Source organism: Agelaius phoeniceus, chromosome 13, assembly GCF_051311805.1.
Source record: "Agelaius phoeniceus isolate bAgePho1 chromosome 13, bAgePho1.hap1, whole genome shotgun sequence".
Taxonomy (NCBI): domain Eukaryota; kingdom Metazoa; phylum Chordata; class Aves; order Passeriformes; family Icteridae; genus Agelaius; species Agelaius phoeniceus.
In genome coordinates, this window is record NC_135277.1 from 19,880,287 (window position 1) to 19,903,402 (window position 23,116).

General features: G+C 40.6%; 1 protein-coding gene across 2 annotated transcripts in view; it reads left to right on the forward strand.

Annotated features, from left to right (window-relative positions):
- Positions 1-23,116, forward strand: part of RORA (RAR related orphan receptor A) — a 359,059-nt gene that overhangs the window by 224,528 nt on the left and 111,415 nt on the right. For both annotated transcript variants that reach the window (XM_054642212.2, XM_077185318.1), the window contains exon 2: positions 19,578-19,607. In XM_054642212.2, the coding sequence (XP_054498187.1) occupies positions 19,578-19,607 (30 nt within the window). The remainder of the gene's footprint in view (positions 1-19,577; positions 19,608-23,116) is intronic.

The following is a 23,116-nucleotide window of genomic DNA, read 5'->3' on the forward strand; positions in this document are numbered from 1 at the left end:
GCTTGTGAAACTGAAAGGACAAGGAGCAGTTCCTGGAATACACTCACAGCTCTGGAGATGGAGGAGCTGTGAGTGCACAGCTCACCTTGGCTTCTTGGGACCAGCGTGCCCTTGCCTTGCTGTACTGGCTTCTCTGCTTGATTCCAAAATGGGGGATTGCCATTTCTAGTTTTCCTGCTTATAAAAAACACCTTCAGCCAAAGATCAAGAAGAAGGAAGTAAGGAAACAAAAGACTGCTTAAATCCTGCATTTTTAGGGAAGCAGTAGATATTGCCATCATTTTAAAACTTTCTCCTTTTTATTGAGTGTTAACCAGAATAAATCACGTTTTGCTTTCCCCCAAGGTTGTGAACCAATAGAGGTTCTCTTGGTCTCAGACACTGCAGATTGTGGTGCAAACCTGCCAGCATTGAAGGCAGGGTCTAGAGCCTGCAAGCACTGCCTGTGTCAGCCAAGGCTGGCCCTGGTTTGAGTTTGCCATGGTGTTACACCCACAATGCTGCAGGAGGGTGAGGGTGGCAGTCTGCATTCCAGCCACTCATCTTCTGTGCCTTGGGTTTTGGTTTAACAGGGAGGTGACTTGAACGGGAGGTGACTTGAACAGGAGCATTGGGGTGTGTGGGTGATTGAGGGGCTAACTTGAAACACAGCTGTAAGAAAGCCACCCACAGAGTCTGCCAAGGCATTTCTGCAGGCCAGACCTGCCTTTCTGCACTGTGTTCAAGGCCTGAGATCCTCTGTGCCAGCCAATGTCTTAGCAGCCTCCAATTCAGTAAGAAATTGGCCTCTTGTTGTTCTCTGAAGAGTTGGTTGTTTACAAAATTGATTAAACAAATTTTTTTTTGAGTTTTTAGTTTTGTAGTTCTATGATTTTGGTTTTCATTTGGTTTTTGGTGTTTTCTGTGTTTGTTGGTGGCTTTTTTCCAGTGGAAACATTTAAGCTCCCACATTCTAGATGTGAAAGAGTTGAGAAAATGCAGTGGTGATTAGCCTGCATTCCTTAAAATCTGAGCTTTTAATTTCTTTCCCAGTAAGCTGGTATAACCCAAATGGGTTTTTTAGGCTTTCTAGTTTGTGAAATAAGCAATTTGTAGTGGAGCTTACTAAGTCTTGAGGAGCATTGTGAGGGAACACATGCATGGTTGTTCATCTTCTAAGATGTAGATCAAAAGAACAATCAGTATTTTGTGTAAAACAGATTGTTGTCTTCAGGAACCTGTGAAGAAGACATGAAGTGAGGGGAGGATAGGCCCAGAGTTTCCCTGTGCCCTGTGTTGTGCCCAGCTGTTTTCTGGGGTTGTGCAGCAAAAGAGCCAAGTTACAGCTTGGGAGGGAGGTGAGGATCAGGGTCTTCCAAGGCCTGAGTCAGCTGCTGGTCGTGCATCTAAAGGAAGGAATTAATGTCTGCCAAGAGAGAAAATGAATGCCAGCTTCTGGCAGGGACACTGCAGTGGGTGCTTGTGAAGAGAAAACTCTTTCTCAGGGTCGGGGGGAAAGTGGTGTTTGCTGTTTTGGTACCTGCCCTTGTGGGTCAGTCTCAAATTCAAAAACCAGTTCGATTCCAGCGTGCTTTGCTTGACCAACACAGGCAGATTATGTTTCTGATACCTGCCCTTATCAAAACAGGAAAGCTCAATCACTGTGATGGGTGGTGTGTTGGTCACCTATGCTATAGTCAGGAGTCAGAAGGTTTTAATTTGACATAAAATGGGGGAAAAATGGTATACAAGACAATTTTCTCCAAATTGAAACTTAGAAAAGATAAGGAACACTGCTTGACACAGCAACCACAAAAGCTGGGAAATTACAAATTACAGATATTAGTCATTCTTTACTGGCAAGGGGAGGCAATAAAAACCCCAGATGTTCAAATATGGTGTGGCAAATAAAGTGACTTTTCTTAATAGAGGAGGCAGCAGTGGTAGGATCTGTTCATCTCGAAAATGTTGAGTGTGATGAGCAGACAGCAGTGGACTGCCCTTTTGAGAAAGTTTTCTCATGCACAGGATTCTTCTGTTCATTTGATAATAACTTGTTACTAAAACTGTAGAGTTGGTCTCTTTCTCCACATTTTCTCTGGCTACACTCTGGGCATGAGAAATTATCTTTCTGACTTTCAAAAATTTCAGCCCTTTGTTATGGCAACACTTTCACCCATGAGAAAAACCGGGACAGACCTTGAGGTCTGCCCAATTTTTTGGATATGACTATTAGCCAGAAGATTTGCTTACACCCTGCATCTAATGAGGAATGGTACCCCCTTGAATGGGGTTAAATGATGTAGTGTTTAAACAATTAGAATATATTATTACAAACTTCTAGAAGTAGAGTGATGTCTGTTCAGTGCATGGAAGCATTGCAGACAGAAAGGAAGGTAGGAGGCTGTGCTAGATGAATCTCTTGACAAGCTGTTTTTTTCAGAGATTTTTCTGTGGACCAAAGAATATGAAAGCTGTGTTTAAAAATTTAAAGCCTTGATATGTTCCAGTTCTGTGGAGCAGCAGAAGGAAGAAGCATTTTACAGTGCTGTAATTCCCTATCCAGCAGCTCTTTCAGTTAAGATGTTTATGACAGCTGTTTGTACTTGATGGAATGCACGAAGACTTGGTCATTAATTATTGCATTTCCCCCCCAGTTATTATTTGTATTCAGTGGGTCAGGTGGTTATGATCCTGCTCTTGTCAGTGCAGTAAATGCACTTTAATTTCCCTGAGAAAACCCCCATCCAAACCCTTTCCCCCTCCCTTTTTATCTTTCCAGAGGCTGAGAATTTTGTAGGAAAAATATTCAACAGCAGTGAGTTATGGAGCTTTTTTCCCTAATGCAGTCATTTAACAACTTCAAGCTGGCAGTGATCCCATCCACCTTAATCCTCTTCACACTTTGCAAGCAGTCAGCCGAGAGCAAGAGAGCACTGGGGCTTAATAGACTGCAGTGTTTGAACCATGGCATTTATGTTCAGCTTCCAGAACTGGCCCTAAGTGCCTAGTAAACCCTACAGCTTTGCTTTCATTAATTAGAGACTCCCTTCCACTGATTTGTGGAAAACCTTGGCCAACGTGTTCTTTCAGCTCAGTAAATATTTGTACGAGTCGTGTATGATTTTTAGTAATGAATACAGCTCATTTTCAGGGCTTCCAAAGGAGGCTCTTTCCAAATATTAACAAATTCCTTGTCTGACCTGTGCTGGACATGGCAATTCAGGTTACAAAAAGTTAAATATAAATCTTGTCTGGTTTTGAAGATTTTTTTTCCTGAATTCCACTTTCCCATGTCATCCTTTTTCATTATATTTGCCAGAAACTTGAGGGGGAAATGGAAAAAACCCCACAAACAAACCAACAATGGATAGCTATTACTAATTTAAACCAACTGGCTACTGCTGTCATGTGTCTGTCAGCTGAATGTTGTGCCATGATGCTGCTCATTAGAAACCTATCAGGTCGTGTTCATATGACTTTTCTGGGCTATATTAGCACCTTTCAAACTTGGTTGTGTTTGTCCTCACCAACAGAATCCCTGTGAGGCAATATTACCCCTGTAATGCAGATTGAACCAGAAATTGAATTCCTGGCTCGTGGGCCCATCCAAATCCTTACCTTGGATGCACTGACCAAATTGTGTGGGAAAATACCCATCCAGCTATTCACACATATGGAAATGCATAAATGAAAGTGAGCACTGAAACATCAAATTCCATCTTGGAAATATCCCTGGAGTTACCTGGAGAATTGATCCAATGTTCTTAGTTAGTTGTCACTGGGTTTGTGCTTTCAAAGTTCTCCCAGTTACTGCTTGGGTTCTTTTTTAGTTGTCTCTCCTGTCTCCTTCTCTTACCTTTTGTTTCAATGCCTGGTTGCATCTGTGCAGTGCTGATGTTAGCAGGTAATGTTATTTTTATGTCAAGTATCTTAGGCAGGAGTTTCTCTAAGCTTCTCATTCTTTAATGTACGCAGTTTGGAGATGTAAGAAAACAAAAAGACCTTGACTCCTAAAGTATTGGTAGAACACTTAGTGCACATTATCCTGGGGTTACTTGGGTTAGCATAAATATTTGGACGTGAGAGAATGCTAAACTAAGTCTGTCCAGTTTACTGTACTGTGGTGAGATAAACCCATAGTAATATTTCTTAACAAATAATTTTTAAGGCAGCAAAGCCTCGTGTTTAAGGCTGTAGAACACAAAAGCCACTTGGAGATATCCCATCACTTTTTAATGCATACCTTGATATAACTACAATGAGAATGAGTAATTAATTTCTTTTTAGTGTAGCTCATCCTACTTGTTTTTTCCTTGATCAGTTTATTCACGCATTAACTGGTAGAGGTGTTTACCCAGAGTTGTAGGCAGGCTGTATTATCTATCTCCCAAGTGAGCATGATGAACTGTGCTGGCTGCCTTCAGGCACATGCCAAAGCACCCAGCTGGGAGCCAGCAGGTCAGGGTGTGCTGGCCTTCATCCCATGCTGGCCATGTGGCAGTCAATGGGTGGGGCTTTGGCATGTGGAGTGTGTGGTGGCCCCACAGCATCTCAGAATCCCTCAACTGTGAGGTCCTCTTTGAAAACAGCTGGAACCCCCAACAGCTGTTTCCTTAGTTAGTGCTAAACCTGACAGCAGCCAGGTGTGAAAGGAGGGGGAGTGCTGGAATAGTTGTAGGAAGTTTGCACGGCAGGGGTGACTTCAGTTTTCTCAGGAACGGGTAAGGAAAGGGATCCTTCAGCTATTATCAAGTAGTTGGTGTACAGAGGTAGCATCATTTCTATCTGCAGGTTACAGGAACTCCAGGCACCTTAATTAGGTACCTAAACTTCAGCTGAGCTGCCCTTCACTGGAGGCACATGAGCACGATGGATTTCCAGGCTGGGAATTGGCAGTGCTCAGCTGATGACCCAACTGAGAGCTGCCAGGGGACCCTCCTGGCAGCCCTTGCCTTGATATCCAGCTAGGGATCACGTTTCAGCCAGTACAACTCTTGTGTTGCTAAATTTTAGTGTTCTGATATAGGTAGTGGCTAAATTTTCTGTATTCTCCAAACAATCATAAACTTACCTGTAAGGATAATCATCTCAGATTTTTAAAACTGAAGGCTTTTTTAATAAATTACACTCCTCCTATATTTTGTCATTTTAAGAATAAGAGGAACAGTTTTGTTGAAGTTGCTTACTGTTTGGTAATATCTCACATTAGCTCTGTTTTAGTGGAGGAAATGCAGGAAATCTGAAGCAGGTGTCATTTTCTCACTGACCATGCATTCTGCACTGCCAACTGCATTCAGGGCTTCTGTTGGCTACAGCTGGCTGTTGCCTTGACCCCTTCAGAGAGACCAACACTTCACTGCTTAAAATGCAGGAAGTCATTTAAGCAGTTGAAATGTTTAGATGAGAGGGGTTTTTTTAATCAATGAGACATCTTGTGAGTTAAAGTCAGTTTTCCTGATGAATGAGTCTGAAGAGCTCTCAGCCCACCTTTACATCTCGTTCATGCTGCTGTGAGAGCAGAGGCAGGGGAGACATTTGCCCTGCTGCAGCTTGTTGGATTAAAGAGAACCCTTTGGTAGCAAATGCTGTCACTGCAGCAACTTTTGCAAGCACTAAATTTACTTATGAGAAGTTCTTTTTTAATTGCCCCAGGACAACTCTTTGCATGTCATGCTTTTGCCTGGAGAAAGTTTTTTATATGGAAATACTTTTTGTTTTCCTAAGATGGTATAGAGGATGTCTAGAGTTTGTCAAGCCAATTGATCCTCCAGGGAATGTGCTGACTTGGAGCATGTATGGAGGATTTTTAAAGCAGCTGAGCAAAATCCCTTCTCAGATAAGACGCTTTCTGTTTTGTCAGTTAAGAGCATCTTCAAATCGAAATAGCTCAAACATAATCAAATCTCCCTTGCTCAATCCCTTGCCTTCTCCTCCCAGCCCCCTCCACAAGCCATCCCCAAAAGGATAATCCTGGCAGTGATGTCATTAGAATGAATTTACAGACCAGTGCTCAATTTTCTTGTCTTGAGCTTCAGTTGCTAATACTGGTGAAAGTGAGCTGTGTATGTAAAGGAGTAAGGTTATGCCTTTTCCACCACCCTTATTTAATTTCCCTGGAGCCCTGAGAATAAATAACGTGGATTATTTGGATATTATCATGCCTTTTTTTTTTTTTTTTACTGGTACACAGCTTCATATTGCTTCCAAACATTTGTAAAAGCTCTTGCTGTATTCCCGAGGGAATCCTTGTCTTCAGAGAGCAGAAGGTTTAAGGAAAGAATTTTGCTGGCTAAATATGGTTTTGGTAGGTGTTGTAAACAGTGGTATAAAGTACAGAATAGACTAAAAATTATCTATTTTAACAACATTTCCTTGTTTTCTCAAAATATTTTTTTTATTGTGACTTTCCCCAGTGATTTTGAGCTCCACAGAATATTTTGTAAGGATTAAGAAGCATGAATGAATAAAATTGATCTAAACATATCAAGAATCAGGATCCATTAAAAAGCATGATCATAAGGACTGATAAGGCAAAGAGGAAGAAACAGGCTGAACTAACCTGCTTGTAGGTAGGAGATGACAATGTGCAGGCATGATGCAGGTTTGTGCACTGGTTGCACAGTGAGTTGCTGCCAGGGCTGCAGGGTGAGTGCAGTCCCTGAGGCCTCAGTGCTTCAGCCTGGCAGCTCCAGCCCTGCTGTGTCACTCACAGCAGTGACACCAGCGGGTCCCTTCCCTCAGCCTTGGCTGTAAGGACAGAGATACATGACACCTTCCCTGAATCAGTGCACAGAGGGGAAAAAGGCTAAAGTCAGGCTGAAACGTGTGCTGGGAGCAGAATTTTTGCTTGGGGCTTTTATCTAAAATTAACTTTCTTTTTTCACTGCCAAGTTGATGTGCATATTGAAAGTGGTAAATACTTGCTTGAGGTACTCTGCTGTCTTTTGAGTGTAATGTATAAAAGACAAGAAACCTTTCAGATCTGAAAGAACTCGGGACTGACTTGGCCAGATCATGTGGAAGTTGGTGGGCAGTGGGGCTGCCTTGCCAATCCCATCCCCAGAGTGAAGCCTGGGTGCATTGCAGTGGGAAATTGCTGTTCTGCAGTGGGAAATTGTGATTTTGTAGTGGTGGAAGGCAGGGTTCTGCTGCCCTAGCCAGCCACCCAACAGGAACACAATTCCCTGTGAGCAGAGCTGCCAGCACACAGCAGTAACGAGTGCTGAGTCCCAAATTCCAGAGGGTGTAGCTGTGGTGTGATCACTGGCATTCTGTACAGCACATGGCTCTGTGCAGTCTTTTAGGACACTTATTAACCTTTTCTTCCCTTCTCCATCAGCACCAGGCATTTTGAGTAGAGCTTCCTAGGAAAGCTTCATTTCCTCATGGAAGATCTTTCCTACTTAATGGAAAGTTGCTCCTAGGTCCAGGGTCCTGGCAAGCATAACCATTAACCTTGCCATACATTTACAGACATCCCAGAGCCCTAATGTAAGTGAAAATTACACCAGGCTGGTATTTGTGCTCTGTAATCCTGTTGTTACAGTAAACAAAACTTTACCATACTGTAAGAAAAAGTGCTGTGAAGTAACTATGTCATTTTGGGAGCACTGATTTGCCTTATCTTCTTAGGATCTTCCTGAGATAGTAAATACCCCTTTTTAGGGGGTAAAGAGGAAATCCACTCTTATTCTACCTTGTTTTATAGCTTGATTCAGTGTAATTCACATATCTCATGGCACTTTTATTACAAAAATTCTAAAACATACTTTAGGTCAAGGGCATGTAACACCTTATTCTGTCTCTTAATTGTGACTGCATTTGAGCTCTGCAGCATAACCATCTCTGTGAAGGAATTCGGCTTTGCAGTAACCCCCGAGTACAGGACAGGTTTTGGCTGTCCTGTGCAGCACCAGCCCTGACAGCAGGGCAGTGAGCACTACAAAACTGTCAGCACCCTAAACACACAGAAGCAAAACCAGTGATGCTCCTTCGTGAGAATGAGAAAAGAAAACCCTTGAAAAGTGAGTGTCCATCCAAACTCAGAGTGGTTATGCTAAATAAATGTAGTTAGGTGACAATTAAATGCCACTAATTCTGTTTAGATTTGTAGCAAATATGAAGCAATTGGCCCTGTCTTTAGAAAAAATGCATAATGTTAGGGACTTCTCATTTGAGATTTGTTTCCATCTATTAATTCTGATTTCTGTAAACAGAGTCACCCAGTGGGGCTTAGATACTTTTTCTGTAATGAACATTTAAAATCAGGAAAGAATAGACTGCTCTTTGACAGACATGGAGGAAGGTCATAGTTTTCCTTTTTATTACTGGCACTGAAAGTGCAAGGTGAGTGAAACTTAACAATTCCTATGACTTCTGTTGTGCCATAGTATTAAATAACTGTTAAAAAGGAGCAACAAGTGCAGCATTCACAAGTAGCTAAGAGGGAATTAGAAATTTGTCAAACTCCTGTCAAGAAATGTAGTTCACATCAGGAGCAACCAGTTTATTAATTTTGCTGGAGTCGACAGACTTTTCTCCAGAGTGTTCTCCACTTTCCTGAAATAAGTTTAGTGATTTAAACTCAACTCTCCAGGGATCTTGGCTCTGAAGGAGTCTGAAATGTTGAAGTGCTACTTGTGCTATATTCAAGTCTCGAATTTTGCATGAGCTTCTAGCACAAATCCTTCTCTCTCCCTGTTTTCCCCTCATTCATCACAGCTGTTGAAGACATAATAGAATCTTACTTCTTTTCCTCAGGAGAGCAAAGCAATGAGAAGCTGAGACTCGACCTCAGTATATTTTGATATTAAAAAAAGAGAGAGTTACTGTGATAGGAGACAACCTCAGAAGAATACTGAAAGGCAAATGTACAAGCACTTTGGAGTGAAAGTATTCTGGGACTGATAAAGTAATGTGTGAGGAATTGATTGTTCTAGATCACAAATATTACCTTATAAATACTTTGCAGAAAAGCAGAGCAAAGAAAATATGATCTATATTCAAAATATTGATCACCTTTCAAATAAACTTAAAATTATCTGGTTATATCAGGAACCTGATACCCAAAGCTGGCTTCATTTGATGCATAATGGGCCAGTTTTATCCAAGATGTTAAAGAGATGAAAGTCATTGTGGTGAACAAAGGAATTTAGCCAGCCTAATGCACTTTTTGATTTTGAAAGGGGTTGCAGGGAGGAATATCCACCATATGAGACAGCTGTCATTTTAAATCCTGTAGAAATCTACAAAACAACACTGAATCCTCTGTAGTCAGTGTGGGATTATCTGTTTTGCACTACAGGATGATTTGAAGAACATTCAATAAACATTTCTTTTCTGTGTATTCATTGTGAGTTCTTAGCACATAATAATGCTGTGACTGTACCACACTATTACAGGAGCTACTTTTAAAACAGAGGCCAAAATTTGATTTCTAAAATATATGTGGGTAGCAGTATGAGATGCACATTAAAATTCTGGTGCTCAGACACGTTAGATTGGTTATTTTGTAGTATCTCAGTCATCTTGATGAAGTCATGAACTGATTGTGAAAGATGCAGTGAGAAAATTCTTGCTTGGGGAGTTTTTAAATTAAGATTGCTGCTATAAGTCAGGCAGCCCAGTTTATAAATACATGACTTGTAGTTACATAACTACGTAGCTTCTGTTTCTTTGTCTGAGAACTGCAGATAGGGTTTGGTTTTTGGGGATATATAAGCACTAACTTGATGATGGAAGTACTGCCAAAAAGCCAACCCAGTAACACCAAGGAAAACACTCTACCATGGCAGAGTTGCCTGCATTTTTAGTGTGGGATGAATCTTAGTATTTTGAGATTTGTCCGAGTGTCATTGTTGGGGTTTTTTGTTCATTTGTACTTTTTTCCCTGAATTCCTCACATCTCTGCAAAGATTGCATCTCTACCTGTAGTCAGTCACAAGAGTGACTTGGTAAAGTGCCATTGTCTGGGTTGATTGTCAGTTAGAGAAGGAATTGACCAAAACCAAAAAAAATGCTGGTAGCTTGCAAGCATCTCACCTTGTATGATATTCCTGCTTGTTCTCCAAAGTGAACCTGGACTTTATTGTGGCTATATTTGGATCAGAGATGTCCCAGAGTGACTTGGATGTCAGAGCAAATGGGGTTGATAAATCACTTGGTGGTGTCCTTCACCCGTGCAGTTTGCTCCAGCTTGGCAGAGAAGCCCCCTCAGTGCATTGGGGGATTGTGCTGCTCCAAATGCCATCTCTCAGGTAAATACACAGCCAGTACATATACAGTGAGTTCCAGTTATTTTCCAACTTTGCTGCATCCTTTTTCATCCCAATTTTGTAACTTGGCCAGCCTCTCCCCTGCCATCAGCACTGTACATTTGAAAAGCCCGTGGATCTCTTTGTCATTATAATGATTATAAATGATCATCATCACAGAGCTGACCAGGCAGTATTTGTAGTAGAATGGTAGGAACTACTAAAATTTATTTATTATCATTTATTAAATTATTATTCCGTGCCTGTGGCACAGAAAAAAACTTAGTGGCAAGGTGCTCTTCTTTTTGGTGTTGGCAACCTGGTGATACAAATAAGATTTGTCCATTGTCTGCTCTTTGTGTGCAGTTAAAACTCTGAACATTTGGTTTGACATGGGTTAAGAACATCTTTGATGTACTCTACTGTGATTCCATGAGGAATTTGCCAGGAATTGCCTGCCATACACCATCACCACTGGCTTCAAGGGGCAGAAACAAGTAGCATTTTTGTTTGGCCACACGAAAGTATTGCTCTGCTTTGAATACATGAATAAATTGACAGTGGTTCTCCCTTTTCACTGATGAGTGTACAAATTTCATGTCTCACAGAAGAGTGTTAGAAGAATTGTTATCTATAGTTTTTAAGTAGGCATATTTTGCTTATTTTTAAGAACCTGAACACTCTTTTTTTTAATGGTTATTCCTGAGAACCAAGCAGTTAAGACTGATGTTTGAACTGGTAATGAGTTTTTGAATTTTGAACTGACAGCAGTGTTGATGATCTCTTTATTTAAAGAGAAGCAAACCTATTTGACTAAGATCAGAAGGAGAGAAAACACTTGGATATAACTCACTACAGGTCACCTTGCAGCCCATTTATTGACTGACTGCTTTCCATGCCAGCATTGGCAGAGTTTTATCATCATCTCCTACTTATGGACAACTCATGGACAGGTTTTCTTCTGGTCAGACATTTCCCTGGCTGTCTCTGAAGGGTCTGTGAGAGCATAGAAGATCAATGGATGCATTAAAACCAGCAGCTTTTATTGGAAGATATGATAGGGTAGAACTATAAGAAAAACAAGAAAAATTTTATCTGGAAGTGTGTTCTAACAGAAACCCATATTTTTCCTTGCCTGGTGTAAGAATGTCCATCAGCTAATTTTAAATTACAATGCAACGTGTTGAGCTTTGCAATGTTCTTAAATAATGAATGAATCTTGCACAAATTGTGAGTAAAAAGGACTGCAGCCCTTTGGTTTTGTTCCGTTTTGGTTTTGTTTGCGTACTGAAGGAGCTTCAGCAGTCTGTGTGAGGATGTTCACGTGGCACATCTCGTACCTGAAGGCACAGAATTGGGGCATTGAGGCTTCCCTTATCTCCCATCTAGAGGGACTGCCTCGAGGTGAGGCTTGGTGGAATGGGGACTGCTGCAGCCCTGTGGTTGTTATCTCAGCTGGTATCTCAGGTCCCGGGCCTCTCTCTGAGAATTTCTGTTCTGCTGGAAGGACAGTTTGATTTCAGGCACGGTTGGCCTGAGGTAACGTACAGGAAGACAGCCCCCACCCTCCACTTTGTTTGTAACTTGACAGTTTTCTGGATCTTATGGAAATACCCTGAACTCTTGGAGTCCAGGCTCATGCTTTTAAATGTGAGGTTGTCAGTAGTCTTGAACAAAGCAGCCTGAAAGGCTTTGATAGGAGCAATGTTTAAGTGAAATGTTGCTTTGAAATGACTTGAAAAGTGTCCTTGGATGAGATGTCTGATGGGGGAGATCTGGGAGAGCAGACAAGTGAAAAGTCATTTTATTCTTCACGGTGGAGGAGCAAAGCCCCATCCCTGCCTGTACAGTGGTGTGCACTGTGGGGACTCCAGCACACACATGAACACATGAAGTGCCCACCCTGCTGCTGCTGGATCCTCCCAGTATCAGCAAGCAGGGAGTTTGCACAAATGGTGCTGCTTGTGTCACACTCACGCCTGCTGGGACGTTTTCACTGGCCAAGCCACACTAAGGCAGGAGTGCAGTCACTGAGGGGTGGCCAGCAGTGAGGATTGGCTTTGGGGACCATGGCTCAGGGATAAAACTGGCACTGGTAGGCCATGGACTCAGTCCTTGGAGGTCTTTTCCAGCCTAAATGATTCCAGGATTGATTCCCCTCAGGAGACTGCACACATTGCAGAGCTTCTTGCCCTTATCTGGAATGTGAGTTAAACAAATTGTTCCAGTAATGTGCTGATAGGACAGACCCTCAGCTGAAGGGGACTCTGTTCTTTGACTGACACAGGAAGGAACAAGTGCAGTGCCTACAGTGGTGTCTGCCATGCTCCTGCCAAGGCTCTTCTGTCGCTGATAAACTCTGGGAAACAGGGGCTTGAGCAAAGAACAACGCTCAGAGAGTCTGGGACTGCTTTTAGGAAATGCTGGGTTTGCTCACACCCTGTTTGTCCATCCCAAGGGCTGGAGGGGCTTGTTTGGGTTTGTGCAGCTTTGTACATTGGCCTGGATTCTGGCATGTGGCTGTGCTGCTCTGCCAGGCTGGTTTGAAATCCTTGTGATTCACTCACCCAGTTGTGTAACAGGGACTCATTAAAACAAAGCTGCTCCATGGGCTTCCTCTAAAGGCTCCTGCTGGACACAGTCTGACATACAGTTCTGAACTGTCTTTGATTTCTAGTGTGTGGAGTACAGTGTAAATGTGGATGGATATGCCATCTGCTCTCTGGTGATATTTGTCATGGCTGATAATGCAGATTCTTTGTTCTTTTTTCCTAATGTAAGACACTGTTTATTTGTGAGGACAAAAATACATTAAGGCTCAGAGGGACTCTCAGTGAGGTTGTGCAAGAAGGAAGAAATGGTTAAAGTTCATATTAGGAACAGTTTTGTATCAGAAAATCAGTTTGGAGTCTGTTAAGAATTCTTTATTTGAGAAAAGCCTCGGAAGAGCAGGGAATTCTTGTAGCTGCCAGCTGTACAGGTGACAACTCAGGACAGTGGTGACTGCTCTCTAATGAATGCTCTGTAACTTTGAAAGAAGTCATATGTACTCACATTTTCACAGGTACTACTCTCACTTTAAAAGTAGGGGAGGCTGTCAGCTGCTGAAAAATGAAATCATAAAACGCCTGGATGATGCAGGAAGTCATGCTCAGAAGTAGGATGCCAGTCTGAATTCCAAGGGCTAAAAAAGTCATCTACCTCAGTAAAACAATGTCAAAACATTTTTAAAACATCCTTGGGGTTTTTAATCTGTTTTTTTCAAATACTTTGTATCTGTATTTGAATAAATTTTCCAGAACACAATTTTTTACTTTTTTCTGTAGCTAATTCAGATATAACCTTATGATTCAAGCAGTAATACTGAACTGACCCCTTAAAAAATAGCTGTGAATAATTTGTTGATAGAACTTAGGTACAAGGAACAGCTATGAATCTTAGGATAGAAACGTAGATAGATAGAATCTATCTATTCTATCCTAGATAGAAAAAAGCATGGGTTTTTTTCAGTACAGAAGCACTTAGGTCAACATTGATTACTCTGACTTTGTTCTATAGCTATAGATTTGACAATGTGATTGATCTAGACTTGGTGAAAAAACCTAGAACCTTGTTTCACATGGTAAGATCTTTTTCCTTTTCAATAAAAGATGTGAAAAAGCCTGGGAAAATCTGGAATGTTTAAAAACTTATGTCATCAAATTTTAAATTGAAGGATTTTTTTAAAAGAGACATTTAGGTTTTATTTTGGAGGGGTGGTGTCATAATTTTGGAAAGCTTTCTGTCCATACATGCCTAGTGGCTCTTGTCCTTGATCCATGCTAGCCTAGAATCTAATTTTAATTTTTTCTGGAGTGAACTGTAAGCAGTAGATTTTAGTTTTGAAACAAAATAGTGAAATTACTTGGAGTACTTTCAGTAGTGTGTGCTGATCATCATGACCAGCTCTTCTGTCCTAGACAAGGATACTGTTTTGCTACATGATTTTATTTCAGATGGTAATTCATTTAAGTTGTGTTTGCAGTATTTGAATATGTGTTATTTCACCTTGCTCAGTGTAAACAATAGCCCCCAAGGATCACAAAATTCCTTCAAGCCAGAGCTCCAGACAGACTTAAATAGAAACCAACCACTATTAAAGTTTCTGAGAGAACGAACTCCTTTCTGAATACACCTAAATCTGTTATTCTGCCTTGCTAGGTTCTCTGCAAGTGTCCCAGTGTTGCACATAATCTTCTGCCATAATTGCCAGCTTTGTGTGGTGACAGTAAAGAAGAATTGGAGTGACAGGATGAAACACAGTGGGATCCAAGCTTGTAATATGTTTTCTTTCTGGTTTTATACAATATGTTAGGCAGGAGGCTTACAGTTTAAAATGTTAAGGTTTGGGGTTTTTTCCCCTGGGATTTCCAATCCATCCTAAAATGCCTAAGTTGCAAAATGTGCTAGGGACAGAATGCTGGCCTGAGGGGAGGGTAGGAGCAAGTTAAAAAAAGCCAAACCTGTAATGATGCACACACCCACATGTGCAAAGCATCTTCTGCCAGAGCATCTGCAGAACGTGCTGTCATCAGAGCAGAGTTAATCACCTGATTTGGACACAAAGAGCAGAGCCAGGGCAAACACGGTGCTGCTTAGCACAAGTCCTGCAGATGGGCTGGGAGCTCTGCTGGTGATGCCTGTGTTTATCCATTCACACTTCTGAGGGAGAATTTTCTTGGAGGTTTAAGAAAATTGTACTCAAGAATATTCTTCTTTGATATTTTGCAGAGTAATGTATTCTGCCAGACAAAGGCCTTTTTACTTATCTTTCTGTACATCAAAGTGTGATTTCCCCTTGAAATATGGGGAGCTGACAACTGTACAACAGCAGCAGGGATCTGGGTTCACAGAGTAAGCAGTGTTTCATTATGCTGCTTTATTTGGATGGGCAACTGTGAGAAATAGCTTATGATGTATAAAATATCTGAGTCTCTTTTTGTACTTTAAGACATTGTTATCTCTATTTGAAGCTGGCTAGTGAAGGTCAGTCAGGCTAACTGCTTGCAAAAGAATATCCTGTCTCTGTTGGTAGATACTCTTTTCAAAGTTCATTGCATTCAGCAAGCTATTTTTGTAAATACCACCCATCATGGCAAATTACATACTGTTGGTGGGAGGGGAAAGGGAATGAAGTTCTTTTCATTTAAAAAAAATCAATTGTTGTTGTAAAGAGCATTGCATAGCCACGATGAAAAGTGTAAGAAGTTAATTTGTTTAAGATTTGGTGTTGATCAGGAATGTCAAATTGCAGTGCGGAAGTGATGCATTCTGTGATAACTGTAATACTGAAACTTTCACTCACTGATAACCATGGCACTGATAGATTGTGATATTTTCATGACATTTCCTTTGCTTTACTTTGAAGTCTAGTTGGTTAAGTCAGGAAGTCTTTCTGTATTAGCAACACTGAAGTTACAGTGTTGATTCTTTCTCTCTTTATGTTTTATATTTGTTGTTCAGTGAGAATGGAATGCTAGCAGAGTAGGAGAGTGCTAATATTGGCAAGCAGTCACTCACTTCTCCAACCTATCACATTTTGAAATGAAACCCATTTAAAAATGGGATTTTTTTATTAACTAACATTTTTTAAGGAATCAGTAGCTTCTTTGTGCTCTGCTTATTGAAAATAAGTCTGTCTGTCAGTGGTGTGTTGGGTTTAGTTTTATTCTATGGTGTCTACTCAAACACCGTACTCTGCTACATAAACTGATGGTCCTGCCTCAGAAATATTTACAAACAAGAGCAATCCTTGGTAATTGTGCTTGATCTTGTGAAGGAAACTCCTGGTGTGTGCTGGACTCGCAGAATTGGTTTCTCAAGAGACCCTGTTGATTTTGAGAGCCGATGCATTGGCTGCACAGGAGAGGCATTCATTCACATGTGGCTGCAAGTGGGATCTAGCACTGGCCCAGAGAGAGCCACAGTCCTGTAACTCCCCCTTTTCACATTAAGTGTCTGACTTATTTTATTTCCACAAACACTAATTTCTAGGTTATTATTACCTACCTTGGATGTTCTGAATAGCAGTCCTTGGCTTCCTGCAGTGCAGTGGAACCTGAGCACAGTGTGGCATCTTCAGTGTTTATATTTAAATCACTGCTTATAATGTATCTTATAAGATACATAGTATAATATACATATGATATGCATATAATATACTACAACATGCAATTAATATAATAGACTAAAATCTAAGATGCATTATAACTAAGATCTTACATACAATTTAAGTAACTTTTTGGATATGCTGGTACCTTTTTGCTCAGTGTTGCATCTTCAATGTTTATATTTAAATCACTAGTTATAATGTATCTTACAATATAAGATACATAGTATAATGTACATTATGTATAATATTCATATACATATAATATACTAAAATATAAGATACAGTTATAACTAAGATTTTATATATAATTTAAGTAACTTTTTGGATATGCTGGTACCTTTTTTGCTCAGTTTTTCTGTCGCTTAGACTTACCTGTGTGAAAAGGAAAGCTACTTAAAACTTCATAATTTATTTTACATCAGTGAAGATTACTGATTAATTTAAAGGTAATCCTGTTGAACTCATTGGCAGCATTTATCCTTGTTCCACCAGATTGCAGCTACTTTAAAACCACAGCTCAAAGCAAAATACTTGGTTTCAATGCAACCACCAGTGGAATGATGAAGCAGATGCAAAAATATCTACCTCTAAGCTGTTGCTTTAAAAGGTTATCTAAAAATATCTGCATAAACCAGCTAAAAGATTTTACCAGATTATAATCAGTAATTATTATGGAAACATCTGATTTGGAAAAACCCACGACGCATCTCACATTAAAAAAAAAAAAAAAAAAAGGTAGAAAAATCGAAGCAGTAATATTTCCATCAGTGCAGTGTTTCATGTACCAGGGAAAGTGGGTCCTCAGTCAGCGAATACAGCTAAGTCTGTTTTGTGCTGTGGCAAATCCCATTGTGAAGAGGCTGTGAGTAATCAGAAGTGACAGCATAAGCACTTTCTGTTCAAAGTGATTTTACAGAAAGCATTATTTTCTGAGAAAAGTACACATATGGCTCCCATAATGCTGAAAGAGCACTGCTGTATCCATTTATTAGCACTAGTGTTGGGAGAGGAAGTTTTGCAAATGGTGCTCAGATTTAAGACCTTTTCCTCTTTATGCATTTCCATTGCATAAAACATCCTTAAAATCATAGGAATCAGACAGATAGGCAAGGGCAAGGCAAGAGGGTCTGCCAAGGGGATGTTAGGACAGTTTGTGAGGATGAGGATGCTGTCAGGAGCTGTACCTGATGCTCAGGGGTCACTCAAGAAGTCAAACAGCAGCAAAAATGCTCTTTCTTGGTGAAAGAGCCAGTGGGCCAAGAGCAGCTGTAATTTCCAGTTCACAGGGTGAGCCAGACCTTGAAAGGACCTGGAGAGAGGGGTTTGCACTCACACCAAGCACTGCATGAATCCCATGAATGCATTTTGATGAAGGGGCTCAAGACCTCTCTGCTCCTTCTCCCTCTTCTTGCCCTAAGCTGTTCCTGTAACAGTGCTCACCCCCTTGGCACCCCCTGTCCTGTCCTGTCCTGTCCCCTGCTCTGAGCCAGCCAATACTGCAGGGACTGCAATGAAAACCCAAGAAGTTTTGCTCTTACAAATTATCAATTTAAAGGATGACTTTGCCCCCTGTAGTAGATAGTTATATCTAAAGGGGTTTATTTTTGTTATGTTGGGGTTTGGTTTTGTTTTGGTTTTATTGCTTACCTTGGCTCTACAGTTTGTGGCTGTAACAAATATGATTCCTTTGTGAGGCATGTGCAGGTTTGGCCAGGGCCTTTCAATTTACATTAACACACATATATAGTCAAGTTCTACTATTCTGATTTCTGTAAATTGCTTTCTGTAAATTGTATATTTGCAAAACTGCCCAAAGGAGCTACTCAGAACTTCACTTCCCAAAGCCTGAAGCCTCTTAACTTTTCAGGGAAAGCAAAGGTCCCAGTGCTCCCACTTGTAGAGCTTGGTAGTTAAAAACCAAAATGCCAACAGCAGCATAAGTGTGATTTTAAAAAAAAGTCCTCATGACAGTTATGTCAAACTTGATAGCTCAATATTTGGGATTGGCACTAGGGTTTTATGTGTCTATCAAAAACATGAATAATCTGAAAGCTGTTTGCTTTGGAAGTCAGCTCTGTGTTTGGAAATAAGGTGTCTTCATTTTTCTGAGTTATTGTAATTGCTGCCTCTCTTAGATGCTCCACAACCAAGAAGCCTGGAATAAAAGTCTATTTCTTTCCATAGGAATTTGTTTTGGAAGAGATCGTTGAAGGAGTTGGAGGGTAGCAAAGGAGATTTCATGAATATTAAGGCAGACAATCCCAATTCCAAAATTTCATTACAAGCCTCAATCACAATGAAATGTTTCAAATACTTTTACTGCTTCCAGTAACCTCTTTCTCATCATCTCATAAAATTACCCCCAAGGAGAGTGAAGCTTAAATACTGATGGTCTGAGTATGTCACCAGTTATCTACTAAAGTGGAGAAAATATTGTTTGTATTCAAGCATGAATTCCAATGACATTTAACAGAGTTAATTTTATCTTTATTTGGTATTACGAATTTTGCCTCATTCTGTTCACTCTGTTGCTTTCTTTGAAATGCCTCTCAAATTTCACTGGCACTGGACCATCCTTGGTGATTGCTGCCACATGCCTGTCTAGCATGAAAACATCTTTATTACTTCAGAAAGTCTATCTTTAACGGCTTGGAGATATTTGCATCTGGCTTGGAATTCTGACAAGCAATAGTCATATTGAGAGAGCTGTTTGTTTGGTTTTAATGAGCATAAGCTGCAGCTTGCATTCAAGGAACTGCTTGAACTTCATAACACAGCAAATGACTTGTGCTGCTCCAATCCCTGGGCACTTTAATGGGCACTGGGCAACAGGAGTGGGGAACATTTCTGGCCATGGAAAATAAAGGGGGCTTCCATAGCATTACTGGTATCTTCTTTTTGTGTCAGCTCCAGTTTGAAACCAGCAGTGGGGAGATAGGCATTGCAGCAAGCAAGTTGAAGCAATGCATGTTGAAACATTTACTGGGGAGGTGTAAGGAGAGAATATACCACTAAAATCTTCACACAGAGGGGAGATCCTTCCACCTTGAACGTACAAATCATGGCAATTTTCATTCCTCCTTTAGAGTGGCTGCTGTGTGTCTGATAAAATAGATTAATGATGAATTATATGTCAAAAGCATTTACTCAGTGGTTGCTTTGCTAACACTGGTGTCGTTTCTTCCCTACAGGTATTTCTGTAACAAAGAAGACTCATACATGTAAGTAATACCTTTTGATTTGCCCTTCTCTCACAAATGGAATTTCTGTTAGGCCATGCTGTGGTGCTCAGACTAATTGGTGTTAGTCTGGCCTGAGAAAGCTCCATTTTAAAAATTCTGGTGTTTTTTCTGCCTTAGGGGTTTCAGTCCTCTCCCAAAGTGTTGTTGGATGTACAATGTGTGTCTGTATATGTGGTACTCACGTGTCTGTAAAGTCAGAGGGCAGAAAAAGAAAGTTGTGAGGAAAGGCAGAATTCCTTACTGTACTATATCTACCTTACAGCTGGCTGATAATTAACATATCCAGAAAATGCAGGTGAGGAGAATGGTTATTTTTATGTCTGTTACATATGCAGTATGATTCAAACCAAAATAATTTAATTGTACATCTTCTGTCCCTCCCTATGCACTAATCTGTGAGAGAACTCATTCTCTGCCTGTGCTTAAGGGACTTGATGAACAACTGGAGGTTCTTGTTTTGCTCTCAACCATATAAGCAAGCAGCCCCCATAAGTGGTGACCTTGGAAATGGCTGTTGATGTGTGCATTTACTTACATATACATTTATTCCAAATCCTCTTCAAAGACATCATTTCTGGGGATCAACTCTTATCTATCCTGCAGGGAGCTCGAAGCACAGTTCTGAGAAAAAGCTGGGATTTGTAGCTGAAGGAGTATGTTGAGATTCTTCAGATACTGTCTGTGGAGGTTTGGCTATTTGGTAGTGCAAGAATTGTGCTTGCCCAGGATATGAAACAGGAGTAGGCTAAAGCTGAGGCTGTTACTCTCATGAAAGCCTTCTTACAAAACAGGTGCTAGGCTGCTCAAAATTTACAAATATATATGCATTTTATGTATTTTGAAGTATTTTCACCACAGCTTTCTAGGATGTCACAAAGTGTCTTACATGGCTTTCATTCTTATTCATTCCTGGTTTTATAATACTCCTGGAGTGAAAAATCTGACTTGAGATGATGAAGTCTCACTGTGTAGAGTTAAAAAGCAGATTTGAGAATTTCAAATGAGAAGCTGATTCATGTGAGTTTTGAAACAAATTTTAAATGTCTCAAACTTTTAGAGCATGATGGTCCTCCTTTGCCTAGGTGGGCTTGCTGCTTAAAGCATTCTGAGGGCCAGACCCTCTTTGGCTGCACAATGGTTTTGTTGAACTTAATGAGAGCTCCAGGCAGGCAGCTGAGGGCAGAATTTCACCCTGGTGTTTTTGGGAATATTGGAGCTCCTGCTGACTGGCACTGACAGCACAGGACACTGAAGTGCTCCATGTATCTCCAGGCCAGGCAGTGCCCAGCCTTGCCCACGGGGTCTGATTTGTGGCCCTGGCTTGGGGCCACCCCTCTCTGGAGGTGCTGGGTGTTTGTGCCAGCTCAGTGCTGGGCTCTCTTGTGTGCAGGTGAGTGTTGGTTTGTAACAGCCCCTGGGAATCAGCCAAAACCCCTGGCTTTTGTACAGCAGTGCCACGAGCTGACCCCCAGAGCCACGGCTCCAGCTTTGGGAATTTTGTAAGGAAGATGAAGCAGTGAGCACAGAGCTGGAGAGCACAGGAAACAGCTCCTCAGCCACCCCAAACTGGTGCAGTGTTGTCACCCTGGATCTCAGCTGAAGCAGTTTCAGGCCTGTGATGAAAAAAAGATGTGTTTCTCAACTGTGAGAGATGATTAGTAGTGCTCACCATCCAAGGCCTTTCATCTAGTTCAAACAGAAATTAGGGTCCCAGTGTCTTTCATGTTGAGAACTCTGTGCTTTTCCAAGAGAGCTGTCAAAGAGTAGTTCCCCGATTTGTTAATCAGTTGTCATGCAATTGCTGAAGCATGAACAGAAAAGTTGCCTGAATAATGGGAAGATAAGCTTGCCCATTAAGAAAGGATTAAAATAGAAGGAGCAATAGGCTGTAATTGGCATGATGAAAATGTAAGCTACGTTTGCTAGCAAATATGTATGAGGTTTCATTCTGTTTTGGTTGAAGTTCTTTTAGGATTCATTCCTATTATGACAAATTCTCATAGAGTAGGAATGGATGTAAATTGTGCATCTTTGGCGTTTCAGCACCACGCACAATAAGGTTTTTTTTTTCCCTTGTTGACTAGAATTAGGGTTTTTAATTGAATAGAAAAAGCTAATAAAATTTACAGTTTTGGAATGAGCTAGAAAAAAAATATAAACACCCAAATAGAAGCATTACAGAGTCTGAGTTGTTAACAACTACAAATGACAGAGAAAGAGTTTGTGCACCAAGATATGCTCGAGAATTTGCCTATCACTTTGTATAAGAATAAATAATTTATCCAAATGAAGTTACCTAGAGTTAAGATTTCTGCAAAGAAATTTCAAGAAACATTCTTGCAAACACTTTGTGTAGTGTATATAGCTTGCCTGCTCTGATTTTTAGAAATATGGACGAAATTGCCTTAATCCAATTTTACAACGTGTGGTATATGAGGCTATTGACTGACTGTAAACTACCACTTATTTCTAATGACCTGTGATTTAATTAGGGAGAAAGAAATGGAGTGGAGAAAATTAGTGGAAAAGAGGAAAGAAATTAGTAGAGAAAAAAAATTGTTTTTAACATAATGCCAGAAAGTTTGATACATGATGCATTTCAAACATCCAATTAATCCTTTTCAGACTTCACCCTCACAGCTGTTTGAGCTGTGCAGATTTTGAAATTGGTGGGGATCTGTCTCCAGTACTTAATTTTTCCTGGGTTTATTGTTTGAGGGTCTGGGTACATTTTATCCCCTTCTTGACATTAGTCTGTGACAAAGGTGTCCAGTCAGCTGAAACTGAACTCCTGTGCTGATGGCAGGTGCTCAGGTAGTTCTGAATCCAACAAGAGCTTAATATTTGTACACATGCAATATAGTAGTGCTAAAGAAATGCAGGTCTTTCATAATATAACTATCTAAATAAAACCTGAGAGATTTTTATCCTTTTTGAGGCATTTCTCCAAGTATTCTACTTCATTGGTGCTTCTCCACATTTTCTCTTTATTACAGTTTAATTGGTTCAAAATCTGACACTTTTAAACAGGGAGTGCAATAGTCTTCCAAGGAGCACTAAGGGGATAAATGTTATCCACCCCAAAATGCCCTTCTCTGCTCAGTTCAAGTTTAAGATTAAACAGGCTTTTGAAGAAAAAGATACATGCCTTCTGTCTGTTTGTAGAATAATTCTCTTGAGCTCACATGGCTATTTGTCAGGTTAACCATCACTTTAGATAAGCTGTAGTCTGTCAGATGGTAGAGGACAAGTGCTGTCTCATCTTCCATACAAAGTGGGACTTCTGGTCCTTCAGTTCTTTTTGACTCGAGGAAGACATGACTGACATTTAGATTCTTTTCTGATCATTTGATTGGCAGCAATATTTGTAAAACAGCCCTCTTCCTGCCATGTCTCATGTTCTGAAGAGAAAAGTACTGCAAGTGAATTGTAACTTTGCACAACTTCACCCTTTTTGCAAATTCAGAAAGGCATCATTGTATCAGTGA